We start from the raw sequence: 21178 nt of genomic DNA, 5'->3' as shown, positions 1-21178 counted from the left end.
ACTATCACCAGGGACAGGTCAAATGGTGTGAAAGGGAGCATCTTAAACATTTCAAATGGTGGACACAATGGTGCTTTCCCTCTTTTCGGGAGTTATTTTCTACCTTGTATTATAGTCCTGTCTCGACCTCCCTACAAAGTGTGAGTTTGCAGTATTATTTATGTATATATTCTCCCCAGGAGTTAGCACAGAGCTGGGCAGGAAGGAGGACCTTAGCGAATATTTACTTAAAGACCACAAGAATGACTAATTGGTAACCTCCAAGTATTCCTTGATTGACTGGGGTTCAGGGCTCTCGAACATCAAAAGAAAGCTTTGCTCTTCCGCCCCCGTTCCTTGCAAATAAGTATTAGCTCCTTCCACACAGTTTCTCATCTCCCTGAGAGTTGCTGAGGACTGAGGGTTGAGGGAGCTGGGACTTCAGAGAGAAACGCACGTTCCAGAAAGTCCGCGGATACAAAGTCCATGCACACTGGCCTGCTTACCTCAAGTCTCCGTCTACTAAGAGGCCGGACTTTGTCTGCCTCCTTCCCCTCCAACAGGAACCTCACCCGCCCCACCTCCCACCCCTAACCCCTGGCCCGCGGGAAAAGAACCCCGGCCCAACCTCCCCCAGCACCCTGCCCGACCCCCCACGCCGGGTTTGACTCGGCGTCTAACACGCCCCGCGCCCTGCTGGGCTTCGGGACACGGACGTGGGACTACAACTCCCGAAATGCCTCGGGCGCCGCCCGGCCCGAGCGCTCCTCCGCCGCTGATTGGCTGTGCGGCGGGGGCGGGGTGGGGCACGGACCGGTCTGGCGCTGGTCTGCACGTGCGCGCGAGGGGCGGCTGGATGGCTGTTCTCCGCTCCCTCGCGGCGGTCCGCGCGGCGCCGGGGCTTTGGTGGCGGGCGGCGCGCGCGTCGTTGGGGCTCCAGGGCCGCTGCCTGGGGAGAGGCTACTCTGTGGATGCCGCGCAGGTGAGAACGCCCGAGTTCCGCCGAGCGGGTCCTCAGGGCTGGGGGTGGGGCCGGAGCCGCGGGGAGGGAGGGGCCGCGGGCCGCATAGCTCCTGGACGAGGCCACTGACCTCTAGTGCACTTCGTTCTTGCCCTGAGCACGAGTGTTCCTTGCACGCCCTGCCTCCCCCTCATTCAGGGGATTTGTCATGCCTTCGGCCTGCATGAAAAGTTACTTCAGCGAGAGAATGAACAAAACAAGCCCAAAACGCGCGCCAGGAATGTTTCTTCGCCGCTCGCCGCTTTTCGTCTCCAAAGTTACTCGGCAGTTTTTGTGTTTGTATTTTCCTGGTCAGGATATGATTCCTGCACTTCCTCTGTGATTCTTCAGGATGAGAGTCATTCGGTTTTGATTTTCATCTGCATTTGAAAGAAATTTGGCGACTCGCAGTGAACTCCCCTCTGGGAGCTGCACCTATAAATGGACAACCCAGCGATGAATGTGGGTTTTGTGTGGGGCTTTTTACTTTGGTCCCATTCGCTTGTGAACCTTATTCATAATGAGCGGCTGTTACGTGGAAGATCTGAGAGTCGAGAGAAGGGGGAACTGGCGCAGGGTCCCTAATTTGTGCCAGGCAATTCAGTGATAATAATTCTCTCCCCAACTCTGGAGGTGGATGTAACCCTGTGAGCGAGCGAGCATGAGATGGGGAAGGTCGCTGGGGAAGGTCGGAGGGAGAAGCAGACCCCCTGCTGAGCAGGGTACCCCATGCAGAACTCAATTCGGGGACTCCACTATCATGACCTGAGCTGAAGGCAGTAGTTCAACCAACCACCTAGGCGCCCTGGAGTCAAGTTTTTAAGTACTTTTCTTTGTCAGGTCAAACAGCTTGGTTGACCGCTGTGCCAGGACTCCAGGCCAGGTGGGCACATCTGTCACTCACTTTCCTCTGGGCCAGTTGTCCCCTCCCTTTTTTTTTTAAAGGATAATTTCGTTTTCTAAAATCACAGTTTCTGTATGTAATAATGTACACGTTTGTAGTGCTTTCACAGTAACCCTTTGATAATTTTAAATAATTCCTTATTTTTAAAAACACATAGCACTTTGTGTCAGATGCTTCACAATTACTAATTTGCACACTTTTCGTAACAGCTCTGAAGTAAGTACTGTTACTCCATTTTACAGATGGAGGAACTGAAGCACAGAGAAGTTAAGCAGCTTGCCTAAGGGCATACAGCTGGTCAGTGGTCAAATCCTGCAATCCAGGGCAGTCTGGTGCTAGAGTGCTAGCTCTTAACCCCTGTGTTACCACTGTTATCATTTTGCATATGGAAGAGCTAAGAGTCAAAGAAGTTAAATGACTGACCAGTGTTACAAAGCTGAAAGTGACCACACTGGAGGCATAGGATGAGAATGTGCTGTGAAAAGGACTTTGCTGTCATTTATAACTATTGTATTGACTTTAGCATCTTTGCTGGTCCTGAGATCATTCCAGGTGACTTTCTGACAGAGTAGAAAAAGGGAAGGGATATAGCATAGCACAACATTTCAGAGTACTAGCTTTAGAACTGAATCCTGCCTGTCCTGTTTGACTTAAGGCAAATTACTTAGCTTTCTAAGCTTCAATTTCTCCATTGGTGTATTGAGGATATTACTTACCCTGCAATGCTTTTGCGAGAATATCTGTAGGGTACTTTTTGTGATATATGCAGGGTACTTTGCACAGTGACTGGCACATAGCAAGTTCTCTTAAATGTGGAAGTGGATGGAGTAGACAGTAAAGTAGACAGTAGTTCTAATGCTGTTGTTGAAAGCTACCAAACTCATTAAGAAGCCAAACACAGAGGAACATCTTAGTAGTCCTTTCACTTCAAACTAATCTTAAAACCACATATTTTAGGAGGCGCTTGGGTGGCTCAGTGGGTTAAAGCCTCTGCCTCCGGCTCAGGTCATGATCCCAGGGTCCTGAGATCCAGCCCCGCGTCGGGCTCTCTGCTCAGCATGGAGCCTGCTTCCCTTCCTCTCTCTCTGCCTGCCTCTCTGCCTTCTTGTGATCTCTGTCAAATAAATAAATAAAATCTTAAAAAAAAAAAAAACCCAACCACATATTTTAAATCATTGCCACAGATAACGATACGAACTTTACTTAGAGGATCTGGCCTGATACCCAGGACTAGTTTTTTAAAAACCCAAGTGATATATGAACCACGAGAGACTATGGACTCTGAAAAACAATCTGAGGATTTTGAAGGGGGGGGTTGGGTGAGCCTGGTGGTGGGTATTATGGAGGGCACGTATTGCATGGAGTACTGGGTGTAGTGCATAAACAATGAATTCTGGTACACTGAAAAGAAATTAAAAAAAAAAAAACCCAAGTGATAAAGAAGAAAAATCAGAATACAGATGAACAGAAGAGAATGAAAAGAAAAATGAAGAGAAAAAGTCTGTTTCTTTCTCCTTCTCTAGGTACCTTCATGTAAAAAAATTAATAAGGAGTGCCTGGGTGGCTCAGTCGTTAAGTGTCTGCCTTCAACTCAGTTCATGATCCCAGGGTCCTGGAGTCAGGCCCCGAATTGGGCTCCCTGTTCAGTGGGAAGCCTGCTTTCTCCCTCTCCCACTCCCCCTGCTTGTGTTCCCTCTCTGGCTTTGTCTCTCTCTTTCAAATAAATACGTAAAATCTTTAAAAAAAAATTAATAAACCTTTTTTTTTAGAGCAGATTTAAAGACAGAGTGAATGGAAAGTGTAGAGAAATCCTATTTTTATGCCCTCTCCTCCCGGTTTTTAATGGTCTTCTGGCTGTGTATTATTAATATCTTGAACGTAGTGTGACACATTTGTTACAGTTGACTTGCATCTTTACTTTCTTGTGGCTAGGTGCCTGATTTCTCTGTGTACATTCACCTGAGGGTTGGAGGTGTCTGTTACTTATTTGTGTAGTTAGAGATGAGGAAGTCTTTTTTTTTTTTTTTTTTTTTAAGATTTTATTTATTTATTTGACAGAGATCACAAGAAGGCAGAGAGGCAGGCAGAGAGAGAGGAAGGGAAGCAGGCTCCATGCTGAGCAGAGAGCCCGACGCGGGGCTGGATCTCAGGACCCTGGGATCATGACCTGAGCCGGAGGCAGAGGCTTTAACCCACTGAGCCACCCAGTCTTAAGGATATTGCTAAATTGTCCTGAAAGCACTCCTGTTCTAAGTAGCAGGGACTGTCAATTCTTATTTCTAAGAGAACAAATTTTTTGACTATTTAGGACATGGCCAGAAGACCATTAAAACTGTATGGTTAAATTTTGTAGCCATCAGCACAAATACTTACAAACTAAGTTTTCAGAAACCCAAAACCAGAATAATATTATGAACCCAGATTCACCAGTTATTGACATTTTGACATTTGACATTTTGCCACACTTGCTTTGCTTGCCACCTTCCCCTCCCCCCCGCCACCAGCTGTAAGATTTTAAAATGAATGGTGATTTCTTGTCATTTAGGGGTTAACCCTAAATTCTTCTATATGTACCTCTGAGAAAATGACATTTTCATTTTAAACCTAGCTATAATGCTGTTATACATAACAACATTACCAATTCCTTAATGTAACTTAAAATTTTGTCCTTAAAATGCCCAATTGTCTCAAAATTATGGACATATGAGTTTTGCATGTAAGCTTTCAGAACAGTATGCTGTGTATCCATATAGTATAAGGAAGAGGGCAGACCATGCGGGTTGTTGAGTATCTATGAGAGTTTAAGCACTGTGCCAGGGTGGAAGGTTAAGGGAAAATCATACCCCTCCTCCATCTGGACCTGTGCAGTGAGTCTCTTTGAGAAGTATAAAATGATAAAATCAGAAAAGAGCCGTAGATCCTTTCCCGAGGGAAAATGCACATAGAGTTTTAAGGGGTTTTATGGTCACTCTGAAATCTACCAATGGGCCCCTATTTAGGACCCCCATTCTAGAGGGTTTGTTGAGGAAGCCGGTGGGGATCCAGGGATCCTTGAGGGCCTTCTGGTGCATGAGCACACTGAGTACAGAGGAACGCGAACTTACATGACTGGGGGGTGGCAGGAGGTGTAGCAACATCGTGTTCCAACACAGATATCTTGGTACCTCTTGGATCCCTTTCTTACTCTGAGGTGCTTGCTGCCTTGGGCGCCATGGAATGAACTCTGAGTTTGCTGTAAGCCCAGTTTAAGGCTGACCTCTGGATTGAGTACTTGTGAACTGGGTCACCTTTGACTAATTCTTCTCTTTCAATTTGGGTTCTTATTCATCCAGTCAGAATATCCATGTTGAGCATTATGCATAAGCCAGGCTCCTTTTGCTATGTAATGTCAGTTGGGGATAATGACACCCACCCCCAGAAGGTTGGTACAAGGATTAAGTAAGCATATTTTTGTTTTATGTCCAACTCAGAGCTCAGTACAGTCCACCCATTTGGAGTGCAACAGGATTAGCCTTTGGAGCCAAGAGTTAGAGACAGTAGGTATTTCTCTCCTGGCATGTAGGATTTGACAAGTTTCTCCCTAGCAGTTGTGTTTGCTGGTGGTCAGAATTTGTCTTACTGATTTGACTTGCTTTCTCTATTTTTCCAGGGTCCCTTTCCACCTCTGATTTGGCACCAAAGCTGCCATTGTTGAAAGCTGAAAGGTCCTACGCACAAGCTAGTATGAAGGAGCTGGAAGACTGTCTCCCTGGGTGGTCTTAACTGTTCAGCAGAGGGAAGATGGGATCATTACAGTCACTCCATTTCCTTTTTTTTTTTTTTTTTTTAAGATTTTATTTATTTACTTGATAGAGACACAGTGAGAGAGGGAACACAAGCAGGGGGAGTGGGAGAGGAAGAAGCAGGCTTCCTGCTGAGCAGGGAGGACCCTGGGATCATGACCTGAGCTGAAGGCAGATGCTTAATCCACTGAGCCACCCAGGCAACCCAGTCACTCCATTTCCTAGTTTACTTGTTCCAGAAACTTATCCCTTAGCTTCCTTGACCCCACACCCTTTTGATTTTCCTTATACTGACTTGCTACTCATTCTTTTGCTGGTGACTCCTAGGTGACCCTTCCTTAAATGACGATGGTCTGGTTCTCTGTAAGCCTTACTTCTGCTCTCACTCTGCTTGTGCTTCTCGGGCTCTTCTGTCCCTTCCCAAGTTTCAGCTGTTCTCTAAGAGCAGAGAGCTTCTGGATTTTCTTCTCCAGGACCTTCTGTTCAGTGCTGGTGTCTCTAGTTGTATATCTGACAGGTCCAAAGTGGAATGTATCTTCTGCCCTCACTGACCTCCCAGCTGCTGCCAATCTAGTTTCTTGGGTCAGTGACTAATACCAGCATCCATCTTTCCAGGGTCTCAAGCCAAAAAAAAAAAAAAAAGTATGGGGGTCCCTGTGGCCCCTCCCTCTCTCAGTCCTGTATCCTGTTGTTACCAGGATTTGGCTGTTCTGCTTCTATGTATAACCTGCTCTCCTCTTACCATTCTTGTTGCCACTGCCTAGTTAAACCAAGTTAAAGCCACTATCATCTGTCTTAGATTGTAGTTGGTCCCAACTGGTCTCCTTCAACTTGACTTTCTTCATTTCACTCAATCTTGACTTTGCAGCCAAGATATTTCTACAGTGCAGGTCTGACATGATTTACTTTCCATTTCAGTTGGCCTAGGAGACCTAGGATGGCTAGTCTTCACCACCTTCTTCTGGTTAGGTGCCCCTCATTAAGGGTCTTGGAGTGCTTTCCTTCCCCTCAGCTCCTAATTTAGCACTGAGTGCAGACTGTCCTATGGCTATTTAATTGTCTTTCCCACCGAACTGTGTAGACAGAGGCCACTTCTGGCTGCTTGTCTGATCTGCTGCTGGTCAGGCTGTCAGTCAATAGATACTTGTTAAATGAAGGCAATTATTTAACTCTTCCATTGCCTAGCTCAAAATTCTCTTCTAAGAAACTACTTTTGTTTAATTGTTTATTTACTCAGAACTTAAGTACTCAGAATTGATTTGCATTTGTGAAAATACTGTAGTTTCCATGGGTTTCCTAAACTGGTTGCTTTATCTTTGACCCCAGCTGAAAATGCAGGGCCCGAAGCACCTGCTGCTCACAAACAGAGCCCTATGCCATGAGTAGGTGTATGCAGTAACAATGGCTTGACTTAGTGGGCCCACAAAAGGAAAGTAGCAAACAGGTTAGGTTGAATTTTTTTGACATTTGAAAAACATCTTATATGTTAATAATAAATGGGATGAGAGGCGCCTGGGTGGCTCAGTGGGTTAAGCCTCTGCTTTTGGCTCAGGTCATTATCTCAGGGTCCTGGGATCAAGTCCTGCATTGGGCTCTCTGCTCGGTGGGGAGCCTGCTTCCCCCCCAACTTTTGCCTCTCTGCCTACTTGTGATCTCTCTCTCTCTGTCAAATAAATAAATCTTTAAAAATTTCAAAAAATAATAAATGGAATGAAATTTTTATTTGTATTATTTATTTTTAAAGATTTTATTTATTCGACAGAGAGAGATGCAGTGAGAGAGGGAATGCAAGAAAGGGGAGTGGGAGGGGGAGAAGCAGGTTTCCTGCTGAGCAGAGAGCCCGATGTGGGGCTCAATCTGATGACCCTGGGATCCTGACCTGAGTGGAAGGCAGACGCTTAAGGACTGAGCCATCCAGGCACGCCTGTATTTATTCATGTTCAAATTTTCATTCCTAAAGATCTATTCATCTATTTGAGAGAGTGGGGGGCAGGGAGAGCGGGGAGAGGAACAGAGAGAATCTCCGTTAGCCTCCCCACTAAGCGTGGAGCAAATCCAAAAACCAGATGCTTATTTGACTGAGCCACCCAGGCACCCCTAAGCTTTTTTTTCAAATTCTTATTAAATAGTCGCTTACCCCAAAATGGGTATTGAACTCACCACCCCAAGATCAAAAGTTTCTTGCTCAACTGACTGAGCTGGCCATGTGCCCCTGGAATGAATTTTTTTTTTTTTTTTTTTTTTTTTAATAAAAAGGACAGTGTTGAGGGGCATCTGGGTGGCTCAGTCTGTTGAGTGTCTGCTTTTAGCTCAGATAATGATCTCAGGGTTCTGGGACTGAGCCCTGCTTCGGGCTCCCTGATCAGCAGGGAGCCTGCTTCTTCCTCTCCCTCTGCCCCATCCTCCCCTGCGCTTGTGCACTCAAGCATGTGTGCTCTCTCTCTCTCAAATAAAGACAATCTTTTTTATTTTTAAAGGATAGCGCCTGGCTGGCTTAGTCAGTGGAGCATGCAACTCTTGATATTGGGGTCATCAGTTCGAGACCAGTGTTGGGGGAAGAGATCACTAAAATAAATGAACAAATAAATAAATAAAACTTAAAAAAAAAAAAAAAGATGGTGTTCCACTTTATAAGTCCCAGGAAATGCGTATTGAAATGAGATAACCATTTTTTTAAACCTTTAAATTAGCAAGATGTTTGATAATTAACAAACTCTTTGATACATGTGAAAATCAATACGGGCAGGAATAAAATGCATTAGCAGTGGCCGTGTAAATTGATACATATTTTTGGAAAACATTTTGTCAGTAGGTGTTAATGTTATTAAAATACTTGCACTCTCTTGTCTTTTTATTCTTGCTTTTAAGAATCTAGCTTAAGGGAAAAATCAGTAAGCATGAAGAATTTCCTTATAGCATTATTTGTAGTAGAAAAAATGTAGGAAAACATAAGTGTCCAAAAATAGGGGAAATAGAATATTCACTTAGAATTTTATAGTCAGAAATGATGCTTGGAAGATAGAGCTATGTATATAGATAACGGCAGGGTAACTTAAGAGATACCATCTAAAAACAGGTCAGATGGAAAAGAAAGTACACAATATAATGCCATTAGTTAACATAAAAATACAACAATAGATAAAAAATTATTACTCTTTATGTACATAGAGTTTCTGGAGATTTATGAGAGAGGAAATAGCACTGGGTAAATGGAAGCAAGAAATTAAACATTTTTAAAATCTCTGTAGCAATTGAGGTTTTTTTGTGTGTTGTCATGTGTGTTGTAATAAAATTGTAAAAGATATTATGAAGGCTATTGTAACATATAAAAATATCTGAATGTCAAATAACAAAATTCAAAATTGAACATGTAAAGTGTAGTTGTCTATGTGACAAAATAATAGAAAAGAGACATGATCATGTTAAAGGCCTGGGGTGTTTTTGAATTTCTCTATTTTCCACTTAAAAATTTTTTTATATTAATTATGTGAAGATAGTTTTATGCTTAAAAATATATGAAAAGGGACTAATTCTTTGGTATAGATGGATTTGCCCTCTCAGAAATCCCATGTCCTCATTTTCTGTTCAGAACTCTGGGTGACCTGGAGATGATGCGGCGCCCTTTCTTGTGAGGATCTTTTCCTTCTTCCCCTTTGCCTCTTGACTCAGGCTGTAGGGATTCTCTTCTTCTGTGCAGAGCCCACCAACTTTTGGGTTCCTGTTGGACATCGATGGAGTGCTGGTACGGGGTCACAGAGTGATCCCTGCGGCTCTGGAAGCGTTCCGCAGGCTGGTGAACGCTCATGGGCAGTTGCGGGTGCCCGTGGTCTTTGTCACCAATGCTGGCAACATCTTACAACACAGCAAAGCCCAGGAACTGTCAGCCCTGCTGGGGTTCAAGGTAAGGAGGCAATGGAGAAATGCCCAAAGAGCTGGTTGTCAGTGGAACCCCCATTCCAACTCTGACTTAGCTGCCTTTCCTGGGTTGGGGTACAGTGTTGATAAGCCCTAGGGCATGGCCCCCTGGCTGGGTCAATAGTACAAAATAACTTGAAGCTCAAGCCTAGCTTCATGAGGAGAGCCTTACAGCAAGGGTATTTTTTATATATCAGTTCACACTGAACACAAAAATTCTGCCCATGGATTTGGCAGTTTCAGTCTACTGTCTTTGTATCCATTTCTTTTCTGGGCATCAGGGTTGTCTCTATTGGATTGTCAGCCCCTGGAAAGCGAGGGTCACATTTTTCTAAATGTCTGTATACCAGGAGGGATGTTGAGGTAATAGCCTTTGTTTTTCATAAATAAAGAGGTACATATCTAGGGGTGCCTGGGTGGCTCAGTCATTAAGCAGCTGCCTTCAGCTCAGGTCATGATCCCAGGGTCCTATGATTGAGCCCTGTGTTGGGTTCCCTGCTCAGCGGGAAGTCTGCTTCTCCCTCTCCCACACTCCCTGCTTGTGTTCCCTCTCTCACTGTCAAATAAATAAAGTCTTAAAAAAAAAAAAAAGGTACATACCTGAATGAGCATTGTCTTCCAAAAGCAGTCCTCTTCCCCACTTGCCCTTCCACATGGTATATCAATGTTGACATGTCCTTCTTTATTAAGGAGGGTGGATTGAGTTCTTGGAAAGAGCCCTTTGGAACCAAGAGAGTAAATAAAGTGGCTGATTGACTGGGTAACACGCTTGGGGGTTGAATGCAGAACAAGGGAGTACAACTGGTTCCCGTCTGTGGTTTCTGGAGAGGGTTCCAAAAACATTTGAGTATTGGCTTCATCGTTGGAGTTAGTACTATAAATGTTAAAAAGCTTAGTCTTTAAGTAGAATTGAAAACAGAAAGAGGCAGATTTCTGTGACTGTGACAAAGAACATGCGCATTAACCCTGAAGTGTCCAGATGGAGAAACTGAGCAGAACAGTCAGTGGTCAGAACCCACGACTGATGGCATTTTCTGCTTGTTCTTTTTTTTTTTTTTTTAAATATTTTATTTATTTATTTGGCAGACAGAGATCACAGGTAGAGAGGCAGGCAGAGAGAGAGGAGGAAGCAGGCTCCCTGCAGAGCAGAGAGCCCGATGTGGGGCTCGATCCCAGGACCCTGGGATCATGACCTGAGCCGAAAGCAGAGGCTTTAACCCACTGAGCCACCCAGGTGCCCCTGCCTGTTCTTTTCTTGGGGCAAGAGCCAAGTTAGACAGGTTCTTTTCACACCTGTTTGGGTAGTGTCTACAAGTGTTGGGTGCCAGAAAGAGCTCCTTCCCTTTTTTTTCTGGGCAGTTTTTTTCCCTTCCTAAGTGGGCAGAGGCTACCCGTCTCCCCCTTATTTTCCATCAACTTTGTGTCTCCCCTGCTCTCCTCTGTCTTTTGACTGTTGCTACAGGTGGAACCGGATCAAGTCATTCTCTCTCACAGCCCCATGAAGCTCTTTTCGCAATATCACAACAAGCGGATGCTGGTGTCTGGGCAGGGGCCCGTGGTGGAAAATGCCCGAGTGTATCCTTTTGGTGTTGCTTGTTCTCGCTGTAGAGGAGGGGGCAGGACTGGAGTTTTCCTCCCATGGCTGGGGGTGCGGGGGTGGACAGGACCATAATGAGGTGTGCTGGCTGCATGGTGCCAGGGCTTAAGGGATACATAGTGGGCTCTCTAGGGAGGGAGGATGGCTTCCAGGTGTGGCCAGTCCTGGTGCCATAGTTTCCAAAAAGCTAGCCCACTGAATCAGAACCTACTGGGGAGCTTAAAATACAGATTATTGGTTCACTAGGTGTGAGAGAAGAATCAGCAGTCTGTATATTAGAAGAGAAAACTAGGTGATTCTCTAATTAGGTTTGGAACTACTGCTCTAGCCTGGTTCCTCAGGGTGCTCATTCAACTTCTTAGCTAGTATTAAGTATCCACAGTGAATCTTTTGGGTCTGGGCACACTCAAGAGGCAGAAGAGTTGGGTGCCTGGGGGGCTCAGTGGGTTAAACCCTCTGCCTTCAGCTCAGGTCATGATCTCAGGGTTCTGGGATCGAGCCCTGCATCGGGTTCTCTGCTCAGCGGGGAGCCTACTTCCTTCTCTTTCTCTGCCTGCCTTTCTGCCTACTTGTTATCTCTCTCTCTCTCTCAAATAAATAAATAAAAATCTTTAAAAAAAAAAAAAAGAGGCAGAAGAGTTGATCCCTATTCTCAAGCCACATATTCATTTGCTCATTTGGAAGACCTGCGTTGAGCACTTCCTGGGTACCAGCACGTTCTTCAGGGGTGTTCTCCAAGAACAGCATGTGGGACTCTGTCTTCATCAAAGGGTTCATACTCGAGGCAGGAATAACAGATTCACAAATGATAAAGGAGTATTTAAGATGGCATGTGATGGGGGCATCTAGGTGGTGCAGTCGGTAAAGTGTCCGACTTGTTTTCGGCTCAGGTTGGGATCTCATGGTTGAGAGATCAAGCTTCGCATCCAGCTCTGTGCTGGGTACAGAGTCTGCTTAAGATTGTCTTTCTCTAGGGACGCCTGGGTGGCTTAGTCAGCTGTGCATCTGCCTTCAGCTCAGGTCGTGATCTCAGAGTCCTGGGATCAAGTCCGCATTGGGCTCCCCACTCAATGGAGAGTCTGCTTCTCCCTCTGCCCCTACTGTTCCCCCTGCTTGTGCTCTCTCTCTCTCAATCTCTGGAAAATAAATAAATAAATAATCTTAAAAAAAAAAAAAAAAAGATTATCTCCCTGCCCCTCTACACTCCCCTCTACTTCCTCTCTAAGGAAAAAAAAGAAACAAGCAGTTTTCCAAGCTTAGACCTGAAGCCCAGCCAGGATATGTGTTTAAAAAAAAAAGCTTACAATTGAAAACTTAAAAGCGCTGTATAGGTTCTGAGAGTCCTGGGTGTTGGGGAGGGAACACCCTGGGAGCTGCTGTGACTGGTGGCTTCATGGAGGGACGTGGCTGTGCTACCAGAGATGGTTAAGGTTTTCTGTGGAGGGAAGGAGCTGAGGAGGCTGCAGAGAGAAGGGAAGGTGAGGATCCCTGAAGCCGGAGTTTGGATTGGGATAGAGTGGGGAGTAAGAGGCAGCAGGAGGAGTGGCGCCTTGGAAGGGAAGCCTCAGAAGGAAAGGCAAGAGGCCACTGGGCTTACTTAGGAGGGCAGGGGGAGTCTTTGCAAGTTCTGTTGCTCTTGGGTAATTTGACAGAAGCAGTGTTTTCAGGAGATTCATCTTGAAAATAATCTGAAACCATGTCCAGTTAAGATTGTAAGTGGGGATTGAGGATAGAAAATGGAGGCAGCTCTTGGAGAGATCTGGTTGGCACTGGTTTTCTGCTGTTCGTGGCCTCCCCATCCTTTCTGAATCTGGCTCATCCTCAAGAGTTCTCTCAAGTCGGACTTCCCTGGACTCTGCCCAGCTACCAGCCCAGTGACAAGTCTCCTCTTTTCAACTCCTCAAAACCAGCATTGTTCACAGAGCGCTGGTTTAGATGGGCCCTGGGCCTATGGTGAGTTCCTTGAGGCCAGACATTCTTTTTTTAAAAAAGATTTTATTTATTATTTATTTGACAGACAGAGATCACAAGTAGGCAGAGAGGCAGGCAGAGAGGAAGGGAAGCAGTCTCCCTGCTGAGCAGAGAGCCCTATGTGGGGCTCCATCCCAGGACCCCGGGATCATGACCTGAGCCGAAGGGAGAGGCTTTAACCCACTGAGCCACCCAGGCGCCCCAAGGCCAGACAATCTTGTGTGCCTTTGTGCCCTGGTGGTATCCATTGTGGGACCTGTCACCCTGCTGCTGCATCGCTGTGTAGTCACGGCCCATCTGCCAGCACTCTCAGGATTGACGTTGGCCTTCCAAGCTGTGTCTGGGCTCTTACTGCTTCACTCCTGTCTGGGGATTGGGTGCCCTAGTTTTCTTGGGACTGTGTTGGTTCCCTTCCCCTTAAAGCTATCTTCCCCCAGAACTGTCCGGCTTTGCTTCCCTGATCTTGCTGTAGATTGGGCTTCGAGAATGTGGTTACTGTGGATGAGCTGCGTATGGCCTTTCCTGTGCTTGACATGGTAGATCTCCAGCGGCGGCCAAAGACCACGGTAATAAGGAGCATGCTTCTGGGTGTCTCATGTTTAGTTCTCTCTTCTTATTCCTCACATGGGTTCCTCTTACCAACCTTGCAACCCCTCCCACCGAGAGCTGTGTCTTTTCCACCTTAGAGAGGCACATCTGGCCAAGGATTTTGTTTTCCAGATATACAAGGATGGCCCAGAGGGGCAACAGGCTCCTAAGTGTTTTCCTTTCTGCATTGTCATTAGCTGAGAACCTCTTTCAAAGCCTTAGCATCTCCAACGAGGAGTTACCTGTTTTACTGGCTGTTTTTCCGAGTGTTGCTTGGGAGATCTTTAACCTTTGTGAAATTAATCATTGCTGCTCCTTTATCCTAAAGCTTGCTATGGAGAGCTGTCCTTGTGAGAAACAGCTTGCTTGTAAAGGTAACCGGCAATTCTGAGTATGCCCGTGTTCCTTTTGGGTTTGGTTCATATTTGAACCACTGGTTTACAGGGCCTCTCCTTGATCCTTTAGAGTATGACTTCTTGACTCTTGATGGCCCCTTCCCTGGCACCCCTCTTCCTCATGTGAACTCTCTATCATATGGCCTGTAGTCTAAGTCAGACCATTGTCAAAATGTGGGGAAATGCAGTTATAAACAGACAAGCTTATTTTTGTTTGTTTATGTAGCTTTAGTTTTCCTTCCTCTAGAGCTTTCCAATTGAACAGAGCTCTTCATCACCTTCAAAATCTTCCTCCTAGGATCGTGCAAATTATGTGGGGAACTAGAATGTCTGAGTTGGAACAGATCTTAGAGCAGCTCAGAGACTGAGCCCCACACAGGGGAAGTGACCTACTCCAGGTCACATAGCTGGTTAGTGGTAGAGCCATGACTAATAGTTTAGGGAAGGAACAGACCCCAGAGGATGGGTAAAGTAGAGGCTCCTGCCTCTTCATATCACATCTAGAGAAATGGTCTGTCATGCCCTGGTGACCTCCCTTTCCTTCATAGTCTCACCTTCATCTTAGCTACCTGATTCTAGATCCTTGCTTGATATACATCTCACCTCCTGTCCTCACAGGGACGGGTGACTAGCCCTTCCTCCTGGTTGACGTCCATATGTGACTTCCCTCTGCGTGTTCTGTGAGAGCCCTGCCCATTCTGACTTCACTTTTCTTTGTGAATTTTCTTCCTCGGTCTTATCCAGCTTCTCCTTGGCTTGGGCTAGACCGTGGGGGTGGTGATGGTGTTTGATCTGTCTAGAATGTGTCTTTTCTCTTGTCACTCATTATGATACAGTTGTGTGGTTGTCGGGAAGTGGACAGTGACTGGCATTGATCGTCCTTTTCTTTGTTTCTTGGCAGCCCCTTCTAAGGAACGACTTCCCGGCCATTGAAGGTAATGAGGGCCTCTGCTGGTGTAGGTGTGGCTCCGGGCGGTTCTCCTTTTGGCGCTCCACACCGTTCTCTTGCAGCTTGTTTGCCTGTAGACTGGTTGGGGTGGCTACAGGCGTTGGGTATTAGGTCACCTAGGATCTAGTCTCAGATCTACCCCTCACTACCTCTGAGACCTTTGTTTTTAAATTTCCCTGCCTATTTCACTTGCTCTATTATTCCAGAAAAATTGTTAAGTGTAGAAGATCTTAGCATGGAAAAACTCCCAGAGGTAATATAGGCCAGTGTTTCTCAGCTCCACTAAATCCAGCTCCCCTTCATGTAACAAAAATACTGTAATGTCCCCTTTACTGCCCTGCTGGGAAATCCATAGATAATACAACTTCCTGTATATGTATATTAAAAATTAACTAGTTCATTGTAAAGCCCTAATTGTAATAGGGAGAAATAAAAGGAAAATTTTTAGTAAGGTAATATGTATTTCAGTATGTAAATGATTATTCAGGAAGACATAATGAAGTAGTAAAATGATTATATCAAACATGAAATCATCATAAATGTTACAGCTACAAAGGCAGACTGATGTAAGTGTGTTTATAGGTGGGATATAGGTGTATTTTATGGGTGACTCAGACATTAGGGATTGCATTGTCATTGGTGAAGTGATTTTCCAATATATGGAATAACTTTGGTAAAATTTTGAAAAGATAAACTGTAGGCTTCTCTTGATTTACATGATAGTTTAGAAAATTGTTTGTTTATTAAAGCTCTACTTTGTGTTTACATGTAGAACGAAATTAGGGTTTAGGCTCAATTACCTATAAACAGGTTATTCACCTATGTGAATGTCAGATGGGATACTCAAATGTTAATAGACCAGGGGCAGCTTCTGATTGTTCAGGATTGTCCTGAGCATCTGGCATTCGTGGTCCCCTCCCACGATCCTTGCCACTAATTGTCAGTCATGGTGACAATAAAAATATATCCTCCAATTTCTAGAACACCTCCTTAGGGGCAAGTACTACCCCATTGAGACCACTGGCCTTATAGCTGATACTGGCAGCTACCATGTTAAGTGTTATGTGTCCAGCATGGGTTAAGTGCTTTATTATATCTCATTTTTACCCTAAACAATCGTAGGTATCATTATGATGTAGTTGAGGCAGAGGCTTAGAGAGATGGTAAGTAACTTACCTAAAGTCACAAGGAAAATGGACAGTCAGGTTGGAAATGCTAGTCTGTGTCACTCCAGATCCTCCTCTCCTAGTGGTTAGGTTTACTGGCCCCTGGGGCTCAGAGAGAAGTGGCTGAGGAGGGCAAGCCCTTTGCCAGGTACTTGTGGGTGAGGTGATCAGGAGAGCATTAGTCAGCAGGAGGAAGCAGGCCTGAGACTTGGCTGCTGGTTTTCTTTATTTTAACCTTTTCTGTGAAGTACTGGTGAATACAAGTGAAAATGGGAGCCCTTAGGAAGTGCCTTCCCAGGTCCTGGGCTTTGTTTACCTTGGGTGAATGAATGAATGGATCTTTGAAGGCTGGTTCTGGGAACTGTGCCCTTGCCGGGGTGTGTACTGTGGGGAAAGAGCTTGTGGTCGGGTGGCACCAGCTGGTATCAGCGGGTCTCCTAAGGGCCTTCCTCCTGCCTGCTGCAGAGGTCAGGCAGAGTGCCTCACTTCCGTGCCTCTGCTCTTTAAAGGGGTTCTTCTCCTTGGGGAGCCAGTCCGCTGGGAGACAAGCCTGCAGCTGATCATGGATGTCCTGCTCAGCAATGGGAACCCTGGGACTGGTCTAGCAACGGCTCCTTATCCCCATCTCCCTGTCCTGGCCAGCAACATGGATCTCCTTTGGATGGCTGAAGCCAAGATGCCTAGGTAAGGACACAGAGTTTCTGGCCTTGACAGTTGTGGCCATTGCCAGCTGCTGCTTGGACAGTCCTGCTGAGTTTCTTACCATCATTCTGGTACCCCTGCCTGGGTCAGCCCCGTATTTGCCACAGAAACTTGTCCTTTCTGGGAGGATTTTCAAGGGGTTATTTTGCATACTAATTAGTAAATGAAAAGTATAGCTTACTGATCACTGAAGATATGTTGAGGTGATCTTTAACACATGACCTTTGCCCTCCAGAATCTTATTTGTTTAAGATTTAATTCATTTATAGAGAAAGAGAGAGCATGAGTGGGAGGGGCAGAGGCAGAGGGATAGGGAGAGAGAAAATCTCAAGCAGCTTCTGCGCTGACCCGACGTGGAGTTCAGTCCCATGACCTCAAGATCGTGACTTGAGCTGAAACCAAGAGTTGGATGCTCAATCAGCTGAGCCACCCAGGTGCTCCTGCTCCCCAGAATCTTAACAGAACATGTTAATGTTATTTTATTTTTTTCAGATTTAAAACTTTTTTTAAGTAATCTCTGCCCCCAACATGGGGCTTGAACTCACAAGCCTGAGATCAGGCGTTGCAAGCTCCACCCGTTCAGCTTGTTGGGTGCCCCCAGAACCTGTTATTTTTTGGTCTGTGGAACCCAAACAATGAATGACTTCAATGGAGGCCTAGCAGTGCCGCTGCTCTTCTTTGCCTCCTCCCTGTAGCACTGGTTCCTTCCCTCTTTGTCTCCTCCTGCCCTTAAGATGTGGGGGCCGGGGGAGCGATAATTATTCTGACGGTTATGTAGGCCAGAGAACTGAGACCCAGTGGGTAAGTGACTTTCTCAGTCTCCCCCTGCCTCACCGCTCCCTGCTCAGCTGTATAGACCTCCTCTGTCCTGTCTGAGGCCAAGCACAGTCTAGGCAGGTCTTTTTCCAGCCCTGGAGGGCCTTTCTGGAAGGATAGCTGTGGCTACTGTATACTGTTTGGTGGCTCTTATCTGCAGGGCCAAAGTCCAGAATTTTCTTTCTATGCTACTAATTCCAGTGGGCTGTGTGAGTGATTCAACAGAGGGTAGCAGGCCCCACACTGCCTCAAGTGACATGACTTAGTAAATCCAAAGAGATGGGTGTTGTGGTGTTCTCTTGTTACTTTAAAAGATGTATTTCTGTATCCCGAGGTTAGATGTTTTCTTTGAAGTATTCTTCCTACAGTTAGGATGTGCCAACACACTAGGTGAGGGGGGTTTGGCTATGTAGGCTGGAACGGAATAGCAAGTAGCAAATTTCAATTTATAAATCAGTTTTGAGATTACTTTTCACCCATTAATTTAAAAATTGGAAGTAGAATTTGTTAAATAAGTGATGCTGAAATACAACCTTAATATGTTGGACAGTATCAGAATTTGGCTTAGCAGTCAGGGATGAAAACCTAAAACCCAAAATGAAAGTGTTTTCTTTTTTTTTTCCCTTCAAGACTTCATTTATTTATTTGTCCGAGAGTGTGAGAGAGCACACTGCTTAGGGGGAGCAGCAGGCAGAGGGAGAAGCAGTTTTCCCACCGAGCAGAGAGCCCGATGTGGGGCTCTATTCCAGGACCCTGTGATCATGACCTGAGCCACCCAAGCGTCCCTGAAAGTGTCTTAGACAAGATAGAAGTTTCTTTTTTTTCTAATGGAAAAGAAGAATGCGGTAGGCAGTGGAGGGCTTGTGTGGATATCGCACCTGTCTGGGACATAGGCTCCTGTCTTCCTGCTATGTGATCCTTAGCCCTTCACAGAATAGTTCCAAATGGCTGCCTGAGCTCCAGGCACCAGATCAGCATTCCAGGCAGCAAGAAAGAGTGGAAAAGAGTACCCACTCTCCAGTTTCACACTTCCTAGAGGTTTAGCCCAGTATTTCTGATTTCACGGACTCTTTGGCTGTAGCTTATTCACATGGCTGCACACGAGCTGTGGTGGAGGCAAGCAAATACTTTTGTACACCTGGTCGCAATATGGTGAGCTGAAAACTGGCACTGAGAAAGAAGGGGAGAGGGCAACCGGTAGTCTGCACAGATTTAAAGCTGAATTTAGATTTGTAGAGTCTGACTGCCTAGGTTGTAATCCTAGCTCTGCCACCTCGGGCAAGTTACTTAATATCTGTATGCCTCAGTTTCCTCACTTATAAATGAAAATGATGACAGCTCTCATGGGGTTGTTCTGAGAGTTACATGTGATATGCCACAATAGTGCTCAACAAATATTAGTAGATAACAGCAGGTCATAAAGATAGATAATAAATGTGCTTCTTACTAGGAGTAATTTCACTTTATCTGTCACCAGCAGGGTGCTGGAGTGAAAGGTTGATGTATAGGGTCCTGCTTAGAACCAGGGAGAGGAGGCCTGAGCTGCTGAGCTCTCTTCTCTGACAGGTTTGGCCATGGCACCTTTTTGCTGTGCCTGGAAACCATTTACCAGAAATTGACAGGCAAAGAGCTGAAATACGAGGGCCTGATGGGCAAACCCAGCATCCTCACTTACCAGTATGCAGAGGACCTGATCCAGCAGCAGGCAGAGAGGCGGGGGTGGGCAGCCCCCATCCAGAAGCTCTATGCTGTCGGGTAAGTACTTTTCCATCTCCTCATCACTTTTGGACTTCCCCTGCCCTTCCTCCCTACCTACTCACCGACCTGTTTCCCTGTATGTAACACATACTAGTCCTACAGTTGTCCTCTGCTCTGTGTGCCTTGTAACACTAAACTGGGGTATTCTCTTCTTTCCTTTTCCGGTATGGCTGCCCCTTCCAGTGATAACCCTATGTCTGATGTCTACGGTGCCAACCTGTTCCACAAGTACCTGCAGATGGCGAAGCATGGTGGGGCAGAGGAGCGGGGGGCCAGTGGCTTGTGGAAGCAGCGGCCCTCAGCAACTCAGAGCTGCGCCTCTATCCTAGTGTGCACTGGTGTGTACAATCCCAAGGGCCCAGAGCCCACCAGGCCCACCCAAGAAGCAGAGGCGGCTCCATTCCATGGGCACCGGGACTTCAGCTTCAGTCCAGGGCTCATGGAGGCATCGCACATTGTGAATGATGTGAATGAGGCTGTACAGCTGGTTTTCCACAAGGAGGGTTGGGCTTTGTAGTAAGGGCTGTGCACTGGAGATGAGGGAGGGACCCTGGAGCTAGAGGGGAGTCCTGTTGACTAACTTTTGGCCCACATCACTGGGCATCAAGTCAGGGCCGCTTCCCAGGACACTCTGTGTGGCCCCACGGTGGATATTACTGGTCACTTGGAAGAAGACACTGGCTTTTTCTCCTGCTGGGCAGTAGCCACAGAATGGTACCCCGGGAGCATTTTGGGTAGAACCATCAGGATTTTCTGGGCCCAGTTCCTGTCTGCTTCTGACAGTCTGACCTTGGGCCAGTCCCTTTACCTCTGTTCCTCAGTTTCTTCTCTCATTTCAGTAGGGACTTAAGAAAAAAGGGGAAGTGGTGGGAAATAATGTGGAGCCTTGTCTGCACTGAGGGCACCGCTGCATGCCAGCAAGCTGTGTCACTAATACTATGGTACTGCTTTTTATTGTATTTTAGCTTACTGCCCAGAGACTTTGAGGCTTATTTTTTTAATTAAAATAATCATAATAAATATTCATTATGCTGTCAGTTGTGAACCACTTCTGGAATGTACTGAAAAGTCCTGTTGAGGAAGGATAGCGGGTGAGCCCTGAAGCAAAGAGATTGGTGCCATTTTGCTCCCATAAGGCACTGAGGTCTTCTTTCCTACCTTTGTTCTCCTTTCCACCACTAATCCCCAGCCTGGCCCTGGCCTGCAAAGCCCGAGTCTGTCTGCGAAGTAGTTATGCCCAGGCTTTGGCATGTACATTACAACTCCTCTGGTGTGGAAAAGAAAGGATCTTGTTTATAGTTTCTTCTGAAGGAAGGAGCTTTTTCTATAATGATCCTGGCAAGTACATATTTCTTATATTCCTCCCTCTAGGAGTGACCCATTTTCACTTTTCCATGGTATGTGTCGTCCACAGTCCCGTTTGCCAAATCCCCTCGTCCTTGCCCTCATGTTACTCTAGCAGTCATTTTCATGTGCCACAAGCTGGTGACTCCTTCCCCTCTTCTCAAAACACTAATTACTTGGCTGTATCTCACCGATTTCTTGACACCTTTGTTTGGATACTTGGTAGTCATTCAGAGAGGAGAGAACACAGGGGACTGGGAAGGAGTGGCCACTGAAATCGAAGGGGAATCGTGAGTGAATGGGTGTCTGGGA

At 46.0% G+C, this 21178-nt stretch overlaps 1 protein-coding gene across 2 annotated transcripts; it reads left to right on the top strand.

Moving 5' to 3' along the window:
- Nucleotides 1-788: 788 nt before the first annotated feature.
- Nucleotides 789-20559, top strand: HDHD5 (haloacid dehalogenase like hydrolase domain containing 5). Of its 2 annotated transcripts, none has more exons than XM_059403917.1 (8): nucleotides 789-961; nucleotides 9363-9566; nucleotides 11043-11155; nucleotides 13621-13714; nucleotides 15033-15066; nucleotides 16756-16930; nucleotides 19331-19519; nucleotides 19706-20559. In XM_059403917.1, the coding sequence occupies exons 1-8, from the start codon at nucleotides 836-838 to the stop codon at nucleotides 20037-20039; spliced, it is 1269 nt and encodes a 422-aa protein (XP_059259900.1). In that variant the 5' UTR covers nucleotides 789-835; the 3' UTR covers nucleotides 20040-20559. The 2 variants fall into 2 exon arrangements, with proteins under 2 accessions (XP_059259900.1, XP_059259899.1); XM_059403916.1 differs by having other exon boundaries at nucleotides 9342-9566.
- Nucleotides 20560-21178: the final 619 nt, after the last annotated feature.

Source organism: Mustela nigripes, chromosome 6 (assembly GCF_022355385.1).
Source record: "Mustela nigripes isolate SB6536 chromosome 6, MUSNIG.SB6536, whole genome shotgun sequence".
In the NCBI taxonomy this organism is placed as follows: Eukaryota; Metazoa; Chordata; class Mammalia; order Carnivora; family Mustelidae; genus Mustela; species Mustela nigripes.
This window is presented reverse-complemented; position numbering and strand designations above follow the sequence as displayed.

Bases quoted from the DNA above. Each gene is read 5' to 3' on its own strand.
- HDHD5 (XM_059403916.1), top strand. From the start codon at position 836: ATGGCTGTTCTCCGCTCCCTCGCGGCGGTCCGCGCGGCGCCGGGGCTT. The intron at 9,567-11,042 runs GTAAGGAGGCAA...CTGTTGCTACAG, and splicing joins CAGCCCTGCTGGGGTTCAAG to GTGGAACCGGATCAAGTCAT. The intron at 16,931-19,330 runs GTAAGGACACAG...CTTCTCTGACAG, and splicing joins GCTGAAGCCAAGATGCCTAG to GTTTGGCCATGGCACCTTTT.